At 34.0% G+C, this 22,824-nt stretch overlaps 1 protein-coding gene across 2 annotated transcripts in view; it reads left to right on the forward strand.

Annotated features, from left to right (window-relative positions):
* CTNNA3 (catenin alpha 3) overlaps window positions 1–22,824 on the forward strand; it is a 1,457,807-nt gene that overhangs the window by 772,161 nt on the left and 662,822 nt on the right. For both annotated transcript variants that reach the window (XM_054690496.1, XM_054690495.1), the window contains exon 9: window positions 9,089–9,241. In XM_054690496.1, coding sequence (XP_054546471.1) covers window positions 9,089–9,241 — 153 coding nt within the window. The remainder of the gene's footprint in view (window positions 1–9,088; window positions 9,242–22,824) is intronic.

Consider the following 22,824-nt stretch of genomic DNA (forward strand, 5'->3'; position numbering starts at 1 on the left):
TTCTTATTTTTGCAAATTTTATCAAGCAACTTTTTTTAAGCACCTTATATATACTTATTTATACAGAAAACATCTACCCTTGAAATACTGTTATTTTGCAGTATTTAATGTCAATCTCTTGTTCTAGATCTGATTTTGTTGCTTTAAGTAAGAAATAAGCCGAATCCACCTTCCTGCCCATCCATTCTAATCCTGTTGCTTATGCATGTCTTGCCTATCTGTAACAAAGAAACATTTTAGCTTGTGTTCAGTCATTAAACTTCTTCCCAAAGAATGAAGTTGATAGTTTAGATGTATGTTGTCTGGAAGCACATAATACATTTTGGAGCAGGAAGATGAAATGTCTCAAGAGTTAGTCAATAGAGCTGCTTGATTTTCTTGCTTACTGTCCTAGAGAAGAAAAAATTCTTAGCATGATATTCCAGGTTTTCTGTGATTTGGCTCTGACTTATTCCCATGTTTCTTTATTTAAAAAAATTTAATCCATTGGTTTGTAACACATTATATGATTTAAGGGTATAGGTTGGCACCTCTTCAGATGTGTGTTACCAGACCATACTCATCACCAAAGCACCTATAATCTCCACAATTGGGTTCCTACACCCTCTGCTTCCTACAGGCCACCCTCCTCTTATAATCTCAATTCTACAGTCAGTTTTCTAGGGTTAGTTTTCATTTAGTTTTGTTTGTTCCTTTGTTTTCTTCCTTTATATTCCACATTTGAGTAAAATCACCTAATATTTGTCTTTTTCCTTCTGACTTATTTCACTTAGCATAACCCCCTCTAGGTTCATCTATATTGTTGCAGATGGCAAGATTTCATCTTTTTATAGCTGACTAGTATTCCACTGTGCAAATATACTACATTTTCTTTAATCCATTAGTTTGTCCTTGGGTACTTATGTTATTTTCATACCTTGGCTATTAATTTGAATTATTGCTTTTATCTTCTTCATAAATGTTCTTAGGAGCGAATTACTGGATCTTATGCCAGATATATATTTTCTATTTTGAGAAACCTCCATTTTTTTCTTAATGTTCTTTCTCTTCTGCCTTTTTTCTTACATCTTCCTTCCTACTACCCTCACTCATGGATTTATCCTCTCACTAAAGAATCTACTTACTATTCATCAAATTTTTTTATAAACTCCTCTCCTACCCCTCAAACACACACAAGTCTTTGTATATATGACTTGTTCAATTTGGTGCCTTCCCTACTCCCCCTATTCCCTCCACCCAATTCCTAATCAAGTAAGAAAGTTCAAAAGTAATGTAAAGTTTACCTCTCCATGGAATATTTGTCATTTTCACCAACTGAAATTAATCTTTTTTCCTAAAGCTTTCATCACATATGTAGTTCTATTGTAACAATCATCATACTCTGCTTGCATTTTTTAATAGATTTTTATTCCCACTGGATTTTGTCCTTAAAATTCCATTTATGACAATATCACTCATCTAGTAAATGTTTCCAAATTTCTTTACTAAGTATACTTTTACATTATGAATTTTTATCCCTGAAGTAAAAAGTGATGTCATAGTACCACTGTTTTGATCTTGCAGGTGAGTTTGTTAATGGAACAATAGCTAGGTAATTGGTAAGTCAAGGTTTTAGCAAATCCATCCAGTCCCAGCCCAAATCTGTAATCTCCATACTGATGTAGGGATAATGGCCTATTGATCTTCAGAACTTTTAAGAACTTTTAACTTTACTATCTTATTTTTTCTTCCTTATTATTTATTTTATATTTTTTAATTTAAACTTTCTTCTTTTAGCCTTCTTTCTCATCATTTCTTTGAGAACTATATTCCCTCTGAAATTTTGATAAGGGGGAGAGGCTATTAAGCCTCCTTTACATCATAAATAAAACAATAAAATATATTATATTTCTACTATATTGTCCAAGTGAAACACACAATTGATTCTATTATGAGCAGATTAATTTTTTTTTACTATATTGAGGAAAAATAGCCATTCATAAATGATAAAATAAGCATTTGAGGTATGTGAAATAAAATGGAACTCTGGTAAAACCAAACTTTAAATAAAACAAAATCTTAATTTAGTCTTTATTTGCTGAGTTGATGAATTTCAATATCCAGCCCTTCTCCCTATTAGTAATACCAATTCCACACTCAAATAAGTAGGTTCGCCGAATGCATGTAGATTCTTATACCTCTTCCTCATCATACTTATCATTAGATGTTAAATATTATGTAATATACAAGTCCCAATTATTCAGTGTATTAATGATTTATTAGTTGACTTAATTCCTACTTACTAGCTGAGTTTTTAAAGTCTTATTTTGCTATTGACTTAAAATTTGAATAGGATTAACATACAGAAATACAATATTTTGGGTTCCGAAGATTATTATTTTCTGAAGCAGTTTATCTTCTTTCCTTTCCTTTTTATCTCACAATGTAATTCTTTCTTTCCCATTTTTTTGTGGTGGTCAGGGGGCTTTCTCATAGTTTTCACATACAGCTTTCACTTTGGGGCTTCAATTGTTAAGAAATATATTATTTTACTTGAGATCCCAAATCACTTACATCAGTTAGAAATACAAAACATGATGTCTCAAAGTTTTTTTATTAAATCACAGTAAGAAAGATGGAAAACTCTTCAGTTTTTTTTTCTACCTGAACATTTTTCATGCCTGGACACAAACAGCTATTTATTGAAAATACATCCCTTCAAATTATTCGTCTCCCACTAACTTCAGATTTTAATACTCTAGCTGCCTTTAAGACTATCCAATTTCTATGTTGGCATTCTTCTTTAACATTTTTCCCCCTATGTAATCCAAGTGAAAAGAATGAAGTGTTCTACTGGGTAAGAAAATAATGTGGATATATATACATAGTTTATTTAGGTGTTATACACAGATATAAATGAATGTACAGTTTCAGTGAAAAAATCTCCATATTATATGTCAAAACATAAGAAAAATTGCTTAGTTTACCATTTAGGGTCTTCCATATCTTGTCCACATCAGCCTTTTTAGTCCTATCTCATAATAATTTATATTTTCCATTCAGCATAATATAGGAGATAGAAAATCAAACACAGTGGTGTACAAAATAAAAGTGGCACAAAGTGTGATCAGTAATGGGTAGCTTATTTAAAACATCAGAGCCTGTTGCTAGGTCAATGACCAAACAACATTAACACCAGATCAATGTGCCTTTCCTGTTTCATATTGGAGTTCTCTGAAAGCAAATCCTGATACTTACTGAGACCAAGAAGTTTGTTTGAGAGAAGATTCCAAGAAGGAGGTATAAGAGAACCATGACATGTAAGAGAATGATCAGGGATGGAGGAAAAGATATCCTTTTAAGGTGGTTCTGTAGGCAACAAGTATACCTGCCCCTGGTGAAGGGACACAATGCCTCCTGCATTGTCTGACCAACGGATGGAGGCTGAAAAATATATTTCATACCTCTCATTTTTTCATTGGCTGAGTGTTGATACCAGTGGCATTGACTCCCCATATCTCTCTTTGCTTGTACTGAGAATCTTCTAGAATATCTGCATTGGTTTGAACACGTCAGTGGTAGGGGGAAGGGAGAGTAAGAATTATCTTGATTAAAAAGTACAAGGAAATAACAAGTAAGTATAGTGTTTTCACATTGCTTGATTCAAAATTTGAGTGAACTAAGAGTAGAAAAGACAGTTTTGAGACATTTGGAGAAATTTGATTATGAACTGAGTTTAGATGATAGCCAGGAAATGTTATTAATTGTATTAGACTTGATCATGGTTTTGTGGTAAAAGAATGTCCATACTTTTAAAGAATTCTGAATAATGTACATAAGAGTAAAATATCTGGAATTAAAAAAAATTCTCAGAAAACAAATAAAGAAGAAAGGAATGTAAATTATATAAGAAAAAATCTTCCTAATTTACAAAAATAATGTAAATTAAATAAGACACAATCTTGCTAAATGACATGCTAAAGTTGGTAAAGTGGATGGTAGATATGTTGTTAATCATTACAAACTGTATGTGTTGAAAGTTTTTATGATAAAATTTGAATATATTCTATTTTAAATATCTATGCAAATCTAAAAGAGAGAGAGAGAAAAAAAAATCTCCTAGATCCTTGGAGGAGGCCCTGAAAAAGAATAACAAATTGAAGCAGAGAATGCATGGGAGATGGGATGTTTTCTGAGGCCACAAAACTTTTCCCCACAGCAACAATTGAAATCAGAGACTGGTTCAATGGATGAAATGAAAAAACACCTGAAACCTGTAATATAGTTCATAATTATAACTCTGAAGGGATGCTGAATGATCAGGAATTAGCAAAACAATCTGGATAGAAAATTGTGGGTTGGTTGCATTAATTGCAATGTTATTTGCATAGGTTAAGATGCTTTTGCAAAATAAGTCAGAAGGAGGAAGACAAATTATGGATGGTTTCACTTATATGGGGAATATAGAGAAACAAAACAAAGCATCAGACAGAACCAAACTAATAACTCTAGAAATCTGACTGTAGAATTGATGCTACTTAGAGGTAGGGGGAGGGTGGAGAAAAGATTGTGGAGGGGACCCAAAGGACTATGTTGAAGGAGTATGGATGCCTTGGTGGGTGTGGTGTAGGAAACTACCTCTATGTAAGAACTGAATCACGTACAATATTGTAAACCAGAGTTATGTCAAGTTAAAAAAAAAAAAAAAGGAGGTGGATAAACATTCAAAGGGAAAGATATCTCTGTGCTGATTTTTGCTCTTTTTTTTAAAAAGATTTATTTATTTATTTATACAAGCACTGGGGTACAGTCAGAAGCGCGGGAGGGTGAGAGAATTCACCAGAGTCAGAGCGGAGAGCAGAACAGGCAGACTGAAGAAGAAATACACTGCTGAGGGGAGCAGCGGGTGGCAGGAGAGGTCTGCGCGCCATGTGGACCCTCACCTGATGGCCAGGGATTGAACCAACCCTGCAGAGGCTGCAGGCAGCTTCGCAACCCAGCACTCAACTGCTGCGCCACTGGGGAGGCCCCTGGTTTTTGCTCTTTCTTAAAGATATCTAACACAAGTCACCAGTCTCTGGCCATTTCCACCTGTCATCTTTTAGCCATATTGTTGTATTTCCTTTTATATTTTTTTTAAACAGAAATCACTGTACCTAATGAGATCTTATTTCAATCATCATTCTACTACTGTGTTTCAGTCATTATAAATACTGGTGATATTCTCAGAATCTCTCTATTTTCTTTGCTTGTGATATTCTCTATTCCTAGAAATGAGTGCTTCCTACTTCACAGCTTCAACACTTAATGCCCTTTTCAGTTTTTAAAGTGAAATAATATGTGTTATCCTTACCAGAAAACTTCTTAGGCATGATTTGTTTTTTATTTGTTTGTGCTTCTTTTGAGATCTCATCAAATTCCTTGTGCATCTCACACTCCCTAAGACCTAACCATGTTCTGGTATCCTGGTGTTGCCCAGATCGCCTAGAATGGTGCCTTACTTTTAGAAGGAAATCTCAAAAGGCATTTGTTAAACTCAATGCATATGTAAATATTGCAAAGAAGATTCTTCTTGCTCATTATATTTTACATTATATTATGCCAGGTAATTTAGCCATTTTCCAACAAAATTTTGAAAACATAGACACAGAGTTTATTTGAAAGCTCATTGTTTATTTCTTCTGTTTTGTAATACAGAATATAATATCACACCTCCATGGAACACCTTTTCTCATTTACTGTTTTATAATTGGCAACATACCTTAGAAAGAAAAAAAAATAAGTGTTCTAATTTGGTTGTATTAAAAATAATTTAAAAAAATTTAGTCAGAGTTTACTAATTTATTCTTTAATTAATAGTAAATCAGCAGTACATTAAACCACATTTTTCTAATATGTCGCAATGCTTGTATGTGGGATGAAGGATTGACTGAATAGCAGGAAAGTATAGTTGAAAATTTTTAAGAAATAAAAAAGTTCAGGGTAGTAAAGTCTTTTAAAATGAAGGGAAGACAAAAGGTAACACCACAAAGATGAGAGATGCAGACCATTGCAATTGCTTGAGGAAGATTGTCATAATTATTCAAGTATTTACAAAAAAAAAATGATGAATGTGAGACAATAGTGATTGTCTATCTTTCTAGGTTTTTGTTGGTTTTTAGAAAGATTTATTTTATTTATCTATGCATACAAGAACTGAGGTCTAGGCCAGAGGTGCTGGAGGTGAGAGGATTCACCACAGACAGAATGGGGAACAGAACAGGTGTCTCTTCTGAAATACACTGCTGAAGGGAGCAGCAGGTGAGACAGAGGAGGTCTGCTGTGCCATGTAGGATAGCTCCCTGTCCAGGGATCGAATTCATGCCATAGTTACTGGCGGATTGCTTGATAGCGCTGACTTTAAACCCTGCGCCATCAAGGCTGCCCTATCTTTCTAGATTTTTGTATGATGAAATATTAAAATGTGTTTTTTTGAAAAGCCCAAAGGGACAGTCTGAATTTCTGAGCATAGTTGTAGGATGGAAACATACATCCAAATATTTTATAAGAGAAGTAATCCCAGTTTAGACCTGTATCTCAGTGTACTCAAGACAATATATTGACCTCAAACAAAAAGCAGTTGGTTATTTCACATACACAATGGGTTTGCTCAAAAACATCAACCAAAAGGCAAGAAGTGAAGTCTCTTGGGGAAAACATACAAAAGGACTTACCAAAAATCGGAAATGAAAGCAGCTATATCTTATGTACATTAGTGAGGGCTGCAACTATTCAAAGACGATCTCCTTCATCCTTCTTCATTTCACTAGGGCAGGGAAGTAGCATCACTTCCTGTTGGACATGACAGGCATGTTGGGTCCTGCAATTTGTTGATTGCACGTGTACAGAAACTTTTAACTTCCTGTCCCCATTTAAGTAGGGTTTATATATTAATTTTCACAAATTACTAGAAAGAGGTATTTATTATCATTGTTGCCACCTCCTTATTTCCTGTTTAGTCTTCAAACCATATCAATAGAATGCCTGCTCTCATCTTTCCAGTGAAGCTGCTTTCACTAAGTTCATCGATTATCTCTTGGTAGTAAAATCCAATAGAGAAGTCTTGGTTCTTTTAATTTAACTTATATTTAAAATTAGACTATGAAACCTATTATCTTCTTGAAATTCCATAGTTGTCAGTCTTCTGGTTTTCCTTTTTTGTAATATTTAATGACAGCCACTCCTCCATTTAATTATAAGGTGCCATGCATTTTCATCTTGACACTTCTCACAATACCTTGCTTTTAGAGGAAAAGTAAGAAAATGTTATTCAGAAATATTTGCTAAGTTGGATGAAATCAAATATACAGAAAAGAAGATTCAGTGGTGTGGATATGTTTTGGTAGGATAGGTTCATTTAGAGAGCACTGACAGAGATTTGAGTTTGTCTTTTAGTTAGTGGTCATTGTTTCTTTTTGATTCTTTGCCTTCATCTCAATCTTTTTTCAAGTTTTGGTCTTTCACCTGCATAATTCCCATAAATAGTAGTGTTTCCTTACATTGCATTCTTAGATGTTTCTTCACTGTACATTTCCTTCTATATCATCCTACATAGTCCTTGTCTTGGATCACCTTCCATGTGCATATGGGATTTCAATTGCTTATCTCTAGTGCATAGTTCTTCTTTCCACATGTCTTGGTTACAAATGAAAAAAAGAAAAGGATTAAAAGGGAGTTTTCATTAAAAACCATTCCCTTCTGAGTGATTCCTTTAGTTTTCTTTTGTGAATCTAAAAATAATACAACTTGCAGTTTCCAACTCAAATCCTAATTTATGATTACTTGCCTGGTTTCCCTGGTTCACTCTTCATTGGCACCAAACACATATTCCTTCACTTAAGGTCTTCCCCTGGCCTTGTCTCACCTTAGTACTATATACCCTATCCTTTTATGTGCTCAGTAAATATTAATTAGTTGCCATGAGTGATTTGAATTTCTGGATGGTAATCAATATCTTTCTTTGGGGCTCTTTTTACAATGTTTGTGAAATTGTTGGTAGCCAAAAATTTCACAGTTCTCCTGCATGTGTTCTACTACCTGAGGCAGAGTTATTGGTCTCCCGGAAGACTATAGTTACTCTAATTTTCTCATATAGTTATATCATTTAACCCCTCGAAAATGTACTACTAACTTCAGTGTGCATTGGTTTAAAAATCACTGTAAAATGTAATTTTTACACAAATTGAATCATAACTCATAGCTATTCATCTCTATTGTTTTTATAGAGTTTTTTAAAATTCAATGAAGGAGTTGACCAGAATCTTTGGGAATATTTACAGTCATTGACTTTTTTAATGAAACATTACAAGATATTGTGATGTTTAAGGGCTCAATATTATATAAAAATAATGTGTTAATTTTCAAATGCCTTTTTAAATTTCAGAAATTATCTGCTGGATAGAGTAATTGCCTGACTGTCATTTATAAACTTACACATAATCTAATTAAAAATAATTGTAGCAAAATGTTATACTTGTTTAATAATTTAAGGTGTGAGGGCAAGAACAATTAATGCAAATGGAGAAAATTGGACATCAAGCTCATTTATTATTCTCCTTGCTCTATTAATCTGTTATCAACAGGCATAATCAGTGATCTAACTTGGTTTAATTATCATGAAGTCTACACTTTAGCTAATCAAAATTTATTATCAGTTCCCCCAATGAGGAAGAAAACATTTCATAATTTTGTAGTTATGAAGATACATGATGTACAATACTGTTTGTATACATGCATAAACATTACAATAGTGCAGTTTCTTTAAGGGGAAAATGGATTAGTATTTATAATTGGATTTTTAGGTTTAATTCAATCTTAAGAAAAAGTGATTTTTGAGAGTAAAAGAAGTATAGCTCAATGATTTTTTTCTCAGATATTTTGTGTTTTTTAGCTTTCTTAGTGATATCACACAAAATTTTAGATATTATGATTTTAGATATTATGCAAAAATATTTATAAAAATAATTTTTGCAATTATTGAGATTGTAAAAGAGGAAATAACATGCATGATTTATTGAATTGACTGGAAAAAGAAATGAAAAAAAAAATTTATATTTTTATTTTTTTTCAGCTCCGTAAGGCTATTATAGATCATGTGTCAGACTCCTTTCTGGATACAACAGTCCCACTTTTGGTTCTCATTGAAGCTGCCAAGAATGGCCGGGAAAAGGAAATAAAAGAATATGCTGCAATATTTCGTGAACACACCAGCAGACTTGTTGAGGTAAGTATGCTGGAAATGAATCTTATTTAAATCCAGAAGAATGATGCTGTCATTCTCCATTTATGGTTGCATTGCAGTCAAATAAAAGCTTTTGTCAGCTTATACAAATGAAGCAGGTAATATGAAATTATATAAGTCAAATAGCTTAAACCATCCCCATTGGCTTGGAAATCACACAGTTTATTGAAAACTCAAAAACAATGACCAACATCTTTTTTTTTAAATGCGTGTTTTTTAGAGCTACAGAAAAAAAAAGTTAAATGCAAATTCTTTCTTTTATACATGCACATACTTTCTTCTTGTTTTATCTCAAAGGTATCAAATAGTCTATCTCACTCCATTTTATTATTTCTCTAGCATGGATGTACTCCTTTAGTCTTTGAAATCATATTCAGTTAAGCAGTATGACCATGGAATAAGAATGTGGGATATAATGAAATAGAGAGAATCCAGAATAATTGAGTAGAGAGAGTGGATTGGCACATGCTCCATTAAGGGCAAGAAGAGCTATAAACCTGTAATTTTCTCTGCTCACAAACTGGAGACATGGGGATTCTCAGTAATTTGGGGAGCAGAGGTGTATATTGCTGAAGGAGCCTTGAAGTGCTGAGGCAAGTCATGTAAGTTTTTGTATGATGAGCATCAGTAACACAGCCACAGTAAATTAGAGTGCTGAATGAAAGAATTTCTAACACCAGAAAAATGACAGTATTCACAAAACCAGGAACCAGTGATTGATCAGATTTGTGTGATGGAGATAATAATCTGCTGGTAACTATTAGTTTTACTTTACAAATTGTTTTTGGCTAGAATCTGTTCTCATTATCAGTGCCCATACCATACTGGTTATTAAATGACTTGACTGTCACAACTTTCTGTAACAGCCATGAATTTTGTTATGTATGTGTTTTGGGGCTCAAATTGCTTGTAAAATTTGTGGTTAGAGATAATGACCACCTGAATTACAATCACAGTGTTCAATATGAAATCTACTAAAACAGAGGAATTTCCAATGTCGTTATAGTAGATTCACCAGAAAGGAAGTTTCTAATGGAGCTAGCATTCACACTATAAACTCTTTTTCTGGATCCCAATTTCCACAGCTATATAAAGTAAAAGGAGTGAATACATAAATGGATATTAAGATTATTTTAGCCCTAACGTTGCTTTATCTGCAACACTGAAATCTCTTTAGAAATTCTCAAGAAACTTGATGTGGGTCAGCTTTTACAATTCCCATCTTATATGAAAATAAAGTTACAAAATCCAAACCAAGCTATTTAGAGTTGAGTTGATCATCCAGTTTATAATTGAACTAACTCATTCAATGTTTTTATTATTTATCTAATTTTCTTTATTCCAATAAGTACTCATTCATTATCTACTAAACTATTAACTATTCTCACAGGAAAATGTGAAAAATAAGAAAGCAGAGTAGAAAGAGATCATAAAAGGGACTGATTTAAACATAGTCCCTGCTAATTGTGAAAAGTTTCATCTAAAAATATCTTATCTTAGTTGAAGACACACCGAGATATATATATATATATATATATATATATATATATATATATATATATAGTAAAAGTCAGTTTCTGTTCTTTAAGTTTATATTTTCCCCTATTTACAGTTTACTTAGTTGTTTTTTTTTTTTTAATGAAAGATAAATCTTATGAGGTGTTCTTTAAAGAACTCCTTCATCCATAAATTTTGGGGAAAGTTCTATTTATTTTTCCTCTTGGAGATTTTACATTCCCCCAAATTCAGAGATAAAGAGACCTCTTTAAATTAATGTAAGCCAGAATTTCCCCTTATCAGTTTATCCTAGAAGTTTTTCTTTAATGGCACTTATTATTATTAAAGTACTGACTTAAAAGAACACTCAAGAATGCTACCTTATTTTTATATCAAATGATGGTTTGTTATTTTGTATGTTGAGCGGTAGGAATCTATTTTAAATATTTAAATATTTTGAAAATTCTCTATTTTGTGTGAATATTGAATGAACAAAAGCTTTTTGAATTTTGAGTTATTGCGTGATTGATGATGAATTTTTTAACACTGTATGTTCCTTTAAGACATTATAATAAGATTATGCTAACTTTGGAATCTTCTAGTTCTTACTCTGGCATTTACTAACAAATTTTGGTCTAAGTCATTTTCAGTGCCAATTGCTTTTTAAAATTTATTAATTTTTAATTGAGGTAATATTTGGATTCCCCCATCTGGTATTACTACCTTTGTGTATCCACCACCAAATCATACATAGTTCACCACCATAGTCCATTGTGCTTCTTTCCCACTTCATTTTTACCTCTTCTTCAACCCCTCTCTTACTTGCTACTTTAGTTCTATAGTCAGCTATCAAGGGTTAATTTTTAAGCTTGTCTTTATCTGACTTGTAGTTTTGCTACTTTATATTACACCATCTGTAGTTGTCTTTCTCCTTCTGACTTATTTCACTTAGCATTATTCCTTCCAGCTCCATCCATGTTACCACAAATGGTTTGAGTTTATCTTTGTTGATCACTAATATCCCATTATGTACATATATATATATACATCTTGATCCTTTGCTACATTTAGATTGTTTCCATAATGTAGTTGTAGTAAATAGTGCTGCAACAAACATGACAGTGCAAATACACTTTAGAATTAATGTTTTTGAATTTCTTGAGGTAGATGCCTAGAAGCAGAATTACTATGTCAAATGGCAAATCCATTTTTAATGTTTTGAGATTCTTCCATAGGGCTTTCCATAAGGTTGAGCCAGTTTGCATGCCCAACAGCAGTGTAGGAGCATTCCCTTTTCTCTACATACTCACCAGCACTTGTTGTTTCTGGTCTTTTTGATACAGGCAATCTCACAGGTACAATATGGTACCTTATTTTCATCTTGATTTGCATTTCCCTAAAAATTGTGACAGTGGGCATTTTCTCATGTGACTTTTTGTAGTCAGAATGTCTTCTTTGGAGAAGTGTCTGTTTAGTTCTTTTGCCCATTTTTTGATTGTATTTGTTTTGTTTTTGTAGAGTTTTTTTTTTTTTGTAGTTCTATGAGTTTTTGTATTTTGTAGAGTTTTATGAGTTTTTAATATCTGTCCTTTGTCAGATGTGAGATATAAAATATTTTCTCCCATTCATTTGGTTGTCTTTTTGTTTTATTGTGTAGTCTTAGTTGTTTATGTTCTCTTTTTGTTGTTGTTGTTGTTGTTGTTGTTGTTGTGGGGTATGAATCCCTAAAGGCATCAGTAAAGTTTATGTCATGATTTTTTTTTTTTGCCTATGTATCTCATAGTTTCAGATTTTACATCCAACTTTCTGTTTTTTTATTCATTTTGAACTGATTTTTGTGTATGGTATGAGACAGTGGTCTAACTTCATTCTTTTGCATGTATTTTTCCCAGCACCACTTATTGAAGAGACTATCCTTATTCCAGTGTATGTTCTTGGCTCCTTTGTCATAGATTAACTCTCCCTAAATATGCCATAGATTAACTCTCCCTAAATTGGGCTCTCAATTCTATTCCAGTGTTCCAGTACCAGGCTGTTTTAATTATTATAGCTTAATAATATAATTAAGGTTCTTGAAGTGCAGTGTTGCTATTCTCTTTCTTTTTGTCATGATTGATTTTCTAGTCCAGGTCTTTTATGATTCCAGTTCACTTTTATTTATTTTTTTGAAAGATTTATCCATTTATACAAGAACTGGGGTACAGGCCAGATGTGTGGGAGGTTGAGAGGACTCACCAGAGACAGAGCAGGGAACAGAACAGGCAGACAGACGAAATATACTGCTCTGGGGAGCAGCGGGCGAGACAGGAGAGGTCTGCTACGCCATGTGGGACCCTCACTGGCCAGCTGGGATCAAACTGGCGTTCAAACTGCCCTTTGACATTATCTTTATTAGCCTTCACTTTATAGATAAAGCAAAAGAAGTTCTGAAAGGAAAAGTATAGAAGATGAAAGAGACTGTGGACAGCTTCACAGTGCGCTGCTCAACCTCCTGCAGCACCAGGGGAGGCCACAGTTCACTTTTATTATAATAAGCCACCTCCAAACTTGGTGGCTTAAAGTAGCCATTTATCATTATCTCTTACTAGTGTGTTTATTGACCAGGGAATTTTTGCTTGGAGTTGCTCATGTTATTGCTGTCAGAAATTGGCTGGGAATGGAACCCTAGAAAAACTGTTGGCACATTTACATGAGTAAAAGTGCATGTTAGCTGGTAACTGTGAGTTTAGATATGATTATAGACTGAAACACCTACTCATGGGCCTCTCCACATGGCTTCAGCTTCTCACAGCACATTTCCAGAAACAAGCAAAGAGACAAAGAAGTAGAATCTCACATTCCTGAAAGGCTGAACCCAGAAATTGGCAGAGCACCACTGCGAGTGTATTTCAATTGGTCAAAGCAATTGCAGAGCTTGCCTATATACAAGGATGGGAGGAGGGAGATTCACCTCTCAATGGAAGGAGTAACAAAGTATTTGTAGCCACCTTTCATCTTCTATACTTTTCCTTTCAGAACTTCTTTTGCTTTATCTATAAAGTGAAGGCTAATAAAGATAACGTCGAAGGTCACCACTATTTTCTGAAATTCTATGTTCCAACTTATACCTTTTATAATTGAAAGAATTCTAGTCTCCTGAGAGAAAGACACAAGAGAAAATGAAAATTGTTTTCATGTATACCACTTGCACACTAGGTTGTTTATATATGTCAAGAAGGAAAACAAAAGAATACTTCATTTGTCTCCCAGGAAAATTCTGTTTTGAAATTAACTATCTAACCAGAGCAACAGAAACAATTGTCATTAATTTTACTACAAACATTGAGGCAGAATTATCTGTGACAGAGTCTGGGGAAACAGGAAAACTTAAATATATCAGCTTCAGAGGACATTGTAAGTTCGCTTTGTACAGATTGCTTACCAGTCCTCTACCTCCCTCCTCCCTGCTACACTCCTATACAGATATTGCACATATACCCATCTTATTCCCAAACCAGGCAATTTGACATAGGATGGGAGAAAGTCTTAGATTCTAAATGACTCCAAGAAAAACCTATTTTCAGCATGTCTGTGTTTTGATACCTCAACTATGTCAGAGAAATCTAAAATCAGTGAGCCTGTTGAAGTAAGACTTAAATGGATTTAAAAGCCCATTTTTAAAGAATTCCTGTAAGATTTAAGATCTTTGAGGAAAAATTCCATGTTGTTAGCAGAACACTTTAGATAATAGTTAACTTGTAACTTTTACCAAAAAAAAAAAAAAAGATAGTAAAAAGTTGAACTGAGTATGAAGCATAAACATAGGCATTAAGAAATTTTATGGGTGATAATTGAAAAACTAAACTGTATTATAGAAAATAAATGGCACCAAAGAATGAAGTCACCATTAAATCGTGCCTGAATTTTTTCATTCCCTAGTGGAGTCATGTTGGAAGTCTCCTACTGTATTATCAGTTGTTTGCTATAAAATAAACATGTGTGAAATGATGGTTATAAAACATTAAATTGTGTCAATAACTGGAGACCTAGCTCCTCATGGCTTATTATATCTTAGAAAAATTATGTTTAAGATAACTAAAATGATCTTAGTTATACTGAGCTAAGTATTTTTATACAAAGCTTTTCCTACTGCATGCATCCAAGCTACTTTGTGTGTTTGGATATCATGGTTGGAATGAGAGTCAGGTTTCTGGAGGCTGATATAAAAAAAAATCACCTAAACATAGTGATTAACAATTAATAATAAATGTGTTTATTGCATTATGCTCCCTAATACTTTGATCTTACATCGATGATTATTTAGGGCTCCATTACGTCTGCTGGCTTCCAACAATGATAACTATTATATAACAGAAATAAAACATGAATTTATTTTAAAAAATAAAATTGAACAGTAATTCCAGAGAGCAAGGATTTTATGTTTTGTTGTTGTTGTTGTTGTGCCTCTCCAATAGCAAAATCTAGAGTCAGTATTCAATACATCTATATTGAATGAAGGTACATATTCATATCAAGAACTCAGTACCCTTTATCTCTGAAAAGCTGACTTGGGGGAATTCTACTCAGTGGATTTGCAGTATATTCCTGAGCCCAATTACTTAGAATACCTTCCTACTGTACTTTATGTGGATACTATAAAATAATTCTTCACAGTGATATTAGCAAATGTCTTTGCCTTTTGTTATCAAAAGCAGAAAGTATAAACCTTGCTCCAGATCTCTCTCAGGATTTTGAAACAATTGAATAACAATTTTTAAAGCTATTTCTCTTCTTTGGAGATAGAGTGTAATTTTAACATGATAATATAATAATTGTTATTCAGAAGAATGCCTTTATATTCAATAAATATAATGTTTATTATTATGGTTATTATTTATTATTTTTCAAAATTTATTTTTAAAAACTCCACTGTTATTTTTAAATCACATCACAATTTGCTCTCAGCAAGTCAGTTCATGCTGAACAGTACAGTTGCTACCAACTAAAATAGTAAATACTTCAGTTTACTCCATAGGTTTTATCATCAAATGTAACAGTGTTAATGAAATAGACCAGAACATTTTCTATGAATTAGAGCACTTTCTTCATGTGAAAAGCGAGCTTTGTCAGTGCTTTGACTTGTTCATCAAAAATTCATCTGTCTCAATGCACCTTATTTTAGTAAGTTTCATGTGAGCTTTTCATCAAAAAGGAAAAAGTGGGTGGACATTTAATTATAATACTTCCCTCCAATCTCCAAAGCTGATTGTTCCCACTCACAAAATGGCGAGCCAGATTTAGCAAAGTCCCATTGCCAAAAGAGAAGTCTTCAGAGGTGACTTGCTGTTTGCAAGAAGTACTGATTGCTATCCGCTCTTCTAATATTTTCATTTTTTTTTTAACAGGCTGTTCAAGCATTATGCATTGCCTTAATTGATCTTGTGTTATCAAATAAGGATATGTTTGGTTATAAATAAAGAATGCTTTTAGAATCCCATCCCATTCTTCCTCCTCCTCACCCCTCAAAAGAAAAACATAGAAAAAGAACAAACTGGTTGCACATTTGTACACAAACCAGCAACTGTTCTCAGTGAACATCTTGGCAGCTCTCCACTTTTGATGGGTTAGGGATATTATAGCTAAGTCAGGAATGCTTTTGCTAACATAGAATAGAGCACACAGGTGCTGTTGTCCTGGTACCCAATTCCTGGATTAGAAACTGATCAGAGTCTTAATTCTCTTTCACCTAAAAGACATGACTGAACATGATTCTTAAAGGTGAAACCTGAATGCACAATAAGTTATTTTCCATAGAGGTTTTTGGAAGGGTTAGACGGTTCTTTATAAATGTTCTATTAATGGTCTCTGGAATAAAAGAAAATAATAGTGATACAATTAAGGTCATCGACTTTCCACAATCAAGTGTATTTTTTTTAATGGACTATCAGTATTTTGGAATTAAGAGGAAAGAAAGAACAGTATGGTTAGAAATTAGAATTATAGTTGTTTGTCATTAAGTAGTAAGTAACACATTTTTCAAACCTTGATGACTAAGCAATGGTTGGATTTGAAAGGTTAAAATTCCAAGTGGAGATAACATCATGAATAAAGGAATAATATCTGTTCCCCTTCCAGAAATATAGTAGGAATGAAATCTAGATTGTTAAATTGCCAAGAACATGAAAGGATAGAGATGATAAACAATCTTGAATATGTAGTGGCCAAGATGGAGATGTTAGATTTCAGCTTATAGAACTGGGTCCAGTTGGATTTAATAATGGGCTTTGAGAACTGTGGCTATTTCTCATCAAGGAACAGTGTAAAGTGAAGTCACATTTTAGGAGAGTTTGTGAATAAATGATTCTGTATGTGGATATAAAAATTCCTAACCTTGGGCTTCCCCAATGGTGCAGTGGGTTGAGTGCTGCTCTGTGAAGCTGCCCGCAGCCTCTGCAGCACAGGTTCGATTCCCGGCTGGCCAGGGAGATACCCACATGGCATGGCATACCTCTCCTGTCTTGCCTGCTACTTCCCTCAGCAGTGTTTTCAGTCGTGTGCCAATTCTGCTCCCCACTTTGTCTATGGTAAATTCTCTCGTCCTCCTGCACCTCTGGTCTGTACCTTAACAGTAATTTCAGTAATTCTAACCTTAACAGTAATTTCAAATCTTATAAACATAGACTGGCATCTAAAAAAGACTGCATTTAAAACCTAAGTTATTATCATGTATTATAGAAAACTAAAATTTCTTTTGGTAAAGAAGTTGCAAGAGAGTAACAGTGCCCCCTGACTTTAAGGCATCACATTGTCACTGTCCAATAGACACAGAAGGCAAGCCACATATATAATTTTAAATTTCCTAGTAGCTATACTAAAAATGAATAAAAATGTAAACAGGAAAACTAATCTTAATGTCTCACTTAACCCAAAATGTCTCACTTAAGCCAAAATGCCCAAAATATTATTTCAACATGTAATCAATGTAAAAACTATTTTTTTAAGATTTATTTATTTATGCATACAAGAGTTGGAGTATAGGCCAGAAGCATGGGGGGGTGAGAGGATCCACCAGAGACAGAGTGGGGAACAGAACACACAGATTGGCTGAAATATGCTGCTGAGGGGAGCAACGGGAAAGTTAGGAGAGGTCTGCTGCGCCATGTGGGTGACTGCAGAGAGCTTCATAGGTTACATCTTAACCCCTTGTTTAAATTATTAATGGCAATTTTTACAGTCGTTTTGTACTATATCTTAGATAGCTGACTTGTATTTTACTGATTTTTATTTTTTAAAACGTTTTTATTTATTTTGCATAGCGGAACTGGGGTGTAGTCCAGAGATACAGAGGTGGGGTGTGTGTGACTGGATTTACCAGAGACAGAGTGGGGAGCAGAATAGGTAGAGTGACTGAAATACACTGCTTAGGGGAGCTGCAGGCAAGACAGGAGATGTCTGCTGCACCATATGTGGGTTAGCTCCCTGGACAATGATGGAATTCAGGTTACAGTGCTCATAGCACTGAGACTTACTCCCTAGGCCACCAGAGAGGCCCCTGACTTTTATTATTTTATTATTTTTTGTATACTTACAGTCTATTTAATAAAGAGTAGTCCCATTTTAAGTACTCAGTACATTGAACAGTACAATTTCGTATAGAGGATTAGCAAGTTGAGAACAGTAGTATACTCATTCATTCAACAAATATATATTCAGTGTTTACTGTGTGCTACCTATGGTACCAGATTCTGGAAATACTATTTAGAACCTTTGTTTTTGTTTCCCTAGTCTGCTATATAAGTGAAGCTTTCAATAAATCAGTTGAATAAATTAGTGTATAAACAAAATAGAATGTCTACTAGTTCTATAAGGGATATTAAAAGATGGAGAACATAGTAACTTTTTTGAGTAAATCATGGAATGTGAAATAAAATATAACTTTTTTTTTGTATAATAGAGAACATAGGAGAGGAAAACGATAAAACGGCTTACTAATGTCAAGCAAAGTACCTTATACTGTTTATCTAATTACATCAATACTAAATAAGAGATAAATACTATTATGGAATTAGAGTCATTTGCTTATAAGGAAACCCTGGCTGAGAGAAATTAAGCAACTATACAGGTCACACAGTTAGTCAATGGTAGAATAGGGAATCAATGGCAGGGATTAAAGAAATGAAGGTAATTACTTGCTATGGTGAGAGGAAACTTCCTGAATTGTTTTATACAAGAGAAGTGATGTTAAGTGAATGAAGCTATAAAAGTGCCAGAAGTTGATTCCATTTTTTTTGAATAATCTCTAATCTTATTCCACCTTCTTTAACTAGAGAGATGATGAAACAGAAACACACATATATGTACATAAGATCCTACTGCATGCATGCATTCGTTCTAACTCTTAAGTAACTACCTAGCTACTGCCTAGTGATTAGCCTGAGATATAAAACTCTTGTGAAATTGGTCATCAGTTTGGGATAACAAGTTACACATGGTCCATTTGCAGTTGATTGCTTGGAACATGGAATTTTGCCTTTTAATCACCGTAACATATACTATTTGGCTTGATAGTTCATAAAAGCCTATCGAATCCCTAATAGAAGTAAAACATTGTAGATTGTTTTTTAGGTATATTCTTCTTGACTAAAATTCATTTAGAGATGTCCCTCTTGATCATTCAGCCCCTATCAATTTATGTTTAGAGAATCCCTAATATAGGGGCATGACGTTTAGATGCTCAAGGTAAAGGACAAAAAGTAATGAGTGAAAAGTGTCAGTAGGATGGACTTGGGAAAAATAATTGGTATCTACTCATCCTTGGTCATTTGTTGTTCTGCATGTATGTAGACCCAGTGTGTCAGGCACTACAATTTCTCAAACTAGAAATAAAGAATTTAATGTAAAAATCTGTTGATGTATAGGTATTGATTGCTAAACCAATTGAAAACAAAATAAAAGAACAAATACAATTTCATCATTTGTGCCAAAACATATTAACAAGGACCACTAGTTTTGTAATCTTCACTTTAAGGTCAAGTTTTGAAATACATTTCAGCAAGATGGATTTTTGTGAGTGATATAGATATGACCTGGAAAATGTCCTGTCTGTGAGGATCAGTATTGCATCTATGTGGTAAAATGCAGGGAGGGAACTTGGTTTGTAGAAGTAGATTCTCTCCAATTTTATTTCCTGTAGTTGTTAACCTTGAAATAGAGGTGAATTGAAAAATTGTAAAGGGAATAGAGAAAATCAGTTATTTCCACTTATGTCCTTTGCTGCTTGCTAATAATGTTACGATGGAAGTGAGGAGACAGGAAGGGCTATCTTGCCAGTTTATTCTTTACATGTGTGTTAGACCTAGTGAAAGCTATATCTAGTTATATTATGTCTAGGAAATCCTTTTCCTAAGAAAATAATGAGGATTGGCATTATCTCTAGGAAGGAAGTGTTATATTAGATGCTTTTAAAGACAGACTCCCTTTACTGAGAATTAAAGCTAAATTTACTCTGCATTTGATGGGTCATTTTGTATAAAGTATAAGCAAAGTGAAAAGAGATTTGGGTTTTATAAGTCACTCTTTGACATGTTTGTGAAATTATTCATGGAGTTCTCCCCCAAAGCAAATAATTCTTAAAGCACTTGATTTTTGTACTTTGAATCAGTCTTCTCGATAATTGCTATAAATTCTCTTTCTTTTCCTCCCATGCATCCTTCACTTTAACTCTCTCACTCATTCCAATTATTAGCATAGTCAAATTATTACTTTTTGTCAAAGGAGAATATCTAAGATTCTTTCAATTTCCCTTTGCTAGCCAAAATTAAGTCTATGGAGTTTGCAGTATGTTTGCAAAAAGTGATCTTTCTTCAAATAAATATAAAAACTTATTTTAAAGAAAACAGAAACCATGTTGAGTGCTAGGGTATAAATCATATACAGAGGAAATGTGGATTCTACTATATGAGAGCATACCATCTAGGAAAAAATAAAGAGACGTGACAATTATGTAAGGTTGTTTTAGGTAATGTGATAGATGAGCTACTGGGTTCTATGGGAACATCTTGGTTGGTTGGTTTAGGATAGGAATATTAAATTTTTGAGGGATTGGCTTTAAGCTGCAGAATGAAAAGGACTGTTTCAAAAATGAATTAGACAAGAGAGATGGTAAAAGAGCTGTTGCTTTTGAGTTGGAAGAACTGGAATATTTAAGACTCAGAATTGAAAAGTACAGATTTTCCATATGACACAGGTAGTCATATGGTACATGTATGTTTGCCATTATAAGAAACTGCCAAAATAGTTTTCAAAATGGCTAGACTATTTTGCATTCCCACCAGCAATGTATGAATGTTCCAGTGGTCCATATCCTTGACAGTAGTTGGTATTGTCAAGTTATTTGTTTTTGGCATTCGAATATGTATATGGTATTATCTTGTTATGCCTTTATTTTCCATTTCTTTATCTTTTTTTTTAATTTTCTAGAGGCATGTCTTATTTATTTATCTATTTGTTTGTTTGTTTGTTTGGTTTATACATGCACTGGGTACAGTCAGAAGCCGGGAGGGTGAGAGAATTCACCAGAGCCAGAGCAGGGAGCAGAACAGGCAGAAGGACCGAAGTACACTGCTGAGGGGAGCAGCGGGCGGCAGGAGAGGTCTGCGCGCCATGTGGGACCCTCCTCTGGTGGCCGGGGAGCAGCCGGGGATCGAACCGGCGCCGCAGAGGCCGCGGGCAGCTTCGCAACCCAGCGCTCAACCGCTGCGCCACCTGGGAGGCCCTATTTTCCATTTCTTTAATTAAAAATGTTGAACATTTTTATAAGACCATTATTGACATGTAATGAATATACTTTGCAATTCACCTATTTAAAGTATATATTTTATAAGTTTTAGAATGTCCACAAAGGTGTACAACCATCACAATCAATTTTAAAATATTTTCATCTTCCCAAAGTGAACAATCACTAACTTTGTATTCTGTCTTATCCAGAATTTGACTATTCTGGATGTTACATAGAAATGGAATTGTACAAGCTGTTGTCTTTGTGGCTGACTTCTTTCACTTGGCATAATATTTTCAAACTTAGGCCATGTAGCATGCATCAGTACCTCTTTCCTTTTTATGCCCAAGTCTATTGTATGCCTAGACCATTTTTTATTTATCCATTTATAAGCTGATGGACAGCTGGGATGTTAAAAAAATTCTAACATCTCATTTTTAATGCCATTTTTAAGTTAAAAATATTTTTAATGAGTGAATTTTTTTCATTTATCACTGATCAACAGTTAGTTAATAAGATTTCACTGTTTTGGGGGCCTCCCTGGTGGTGCAAGGGGTTAAGACACAACCTTTGAAGCTAACCACAGCCACTGCAGCATGAGTTAGATCCCTGGCCAGGAAGCAACCCACATGGGCAGCAGACCTCTCCTAACTCACCTGATGCTCCCTTCAGCAGTGTATTTCAGTCAGTCTGCCTGTTCTGTTCCCCACTCTGTCTCCGGTGAATCCTCTCACCACCCCCCACACCTCTGGCTTGTAACCCCGTTCTTGTATGCATAAAGAAATAAATCTTAAAAAAAGAAAAATAAATCACTGTTTTATATAAATATTATAGCCAGAATCTCCAGGATATTAATGATCAATAGATAGAAACTGTGGTATGTCTGTCAAGTTGCAGCACGTCAGACATAAAATGCACCTATGAAAGCAGCCAGGAACATTTACTCTCAAATTAGCAGGTTTATTTGATTTCAAAAATTCAACAGTTTTTAGTAACATTAGTAAGGGCCAGAGAAACACAAAATCTCTACTTTTTTTTTTTTTTTTAAGAGAACCTTGGATTCAGTGAAAAGAAACAGGGAATTGCTTTGTAATGTTGGAGATACACAAATGGATCTGCTATTCTTGTTTTGAGAATGTTGAAGGTTTTTAACCTCCAGATGCATGCGTTTTATGTTATCATACTTTTCCAGTTTATAGAGCACCTCTGTATTAGAGCCTCTTGCTTAGGTTTGGCATGAAGTGATGGTGATACCTTTTTTTTTTTTAAGATTTATTTATGCATGCAAGAGCTGGGGTACAGGCCAGAGGTG

This window comes from Talpa occidentalis, unplaced genomic scaffold (genome assembly GCF_014898055.3).
Source record: "Talpa occidentalis isolate TD23 unplaced genomic scaffold, MPIMG_talOcc4v2.1 talOcc4.8, whole genome shotgun sequence".
Taxonomy (NCBI): domain Eukaryota; kingdom Metazoa; phylum Chordata; class Mammalia; order Eulipotyphla; family Talpidae; genus Talpa; species Talpa occidentalis.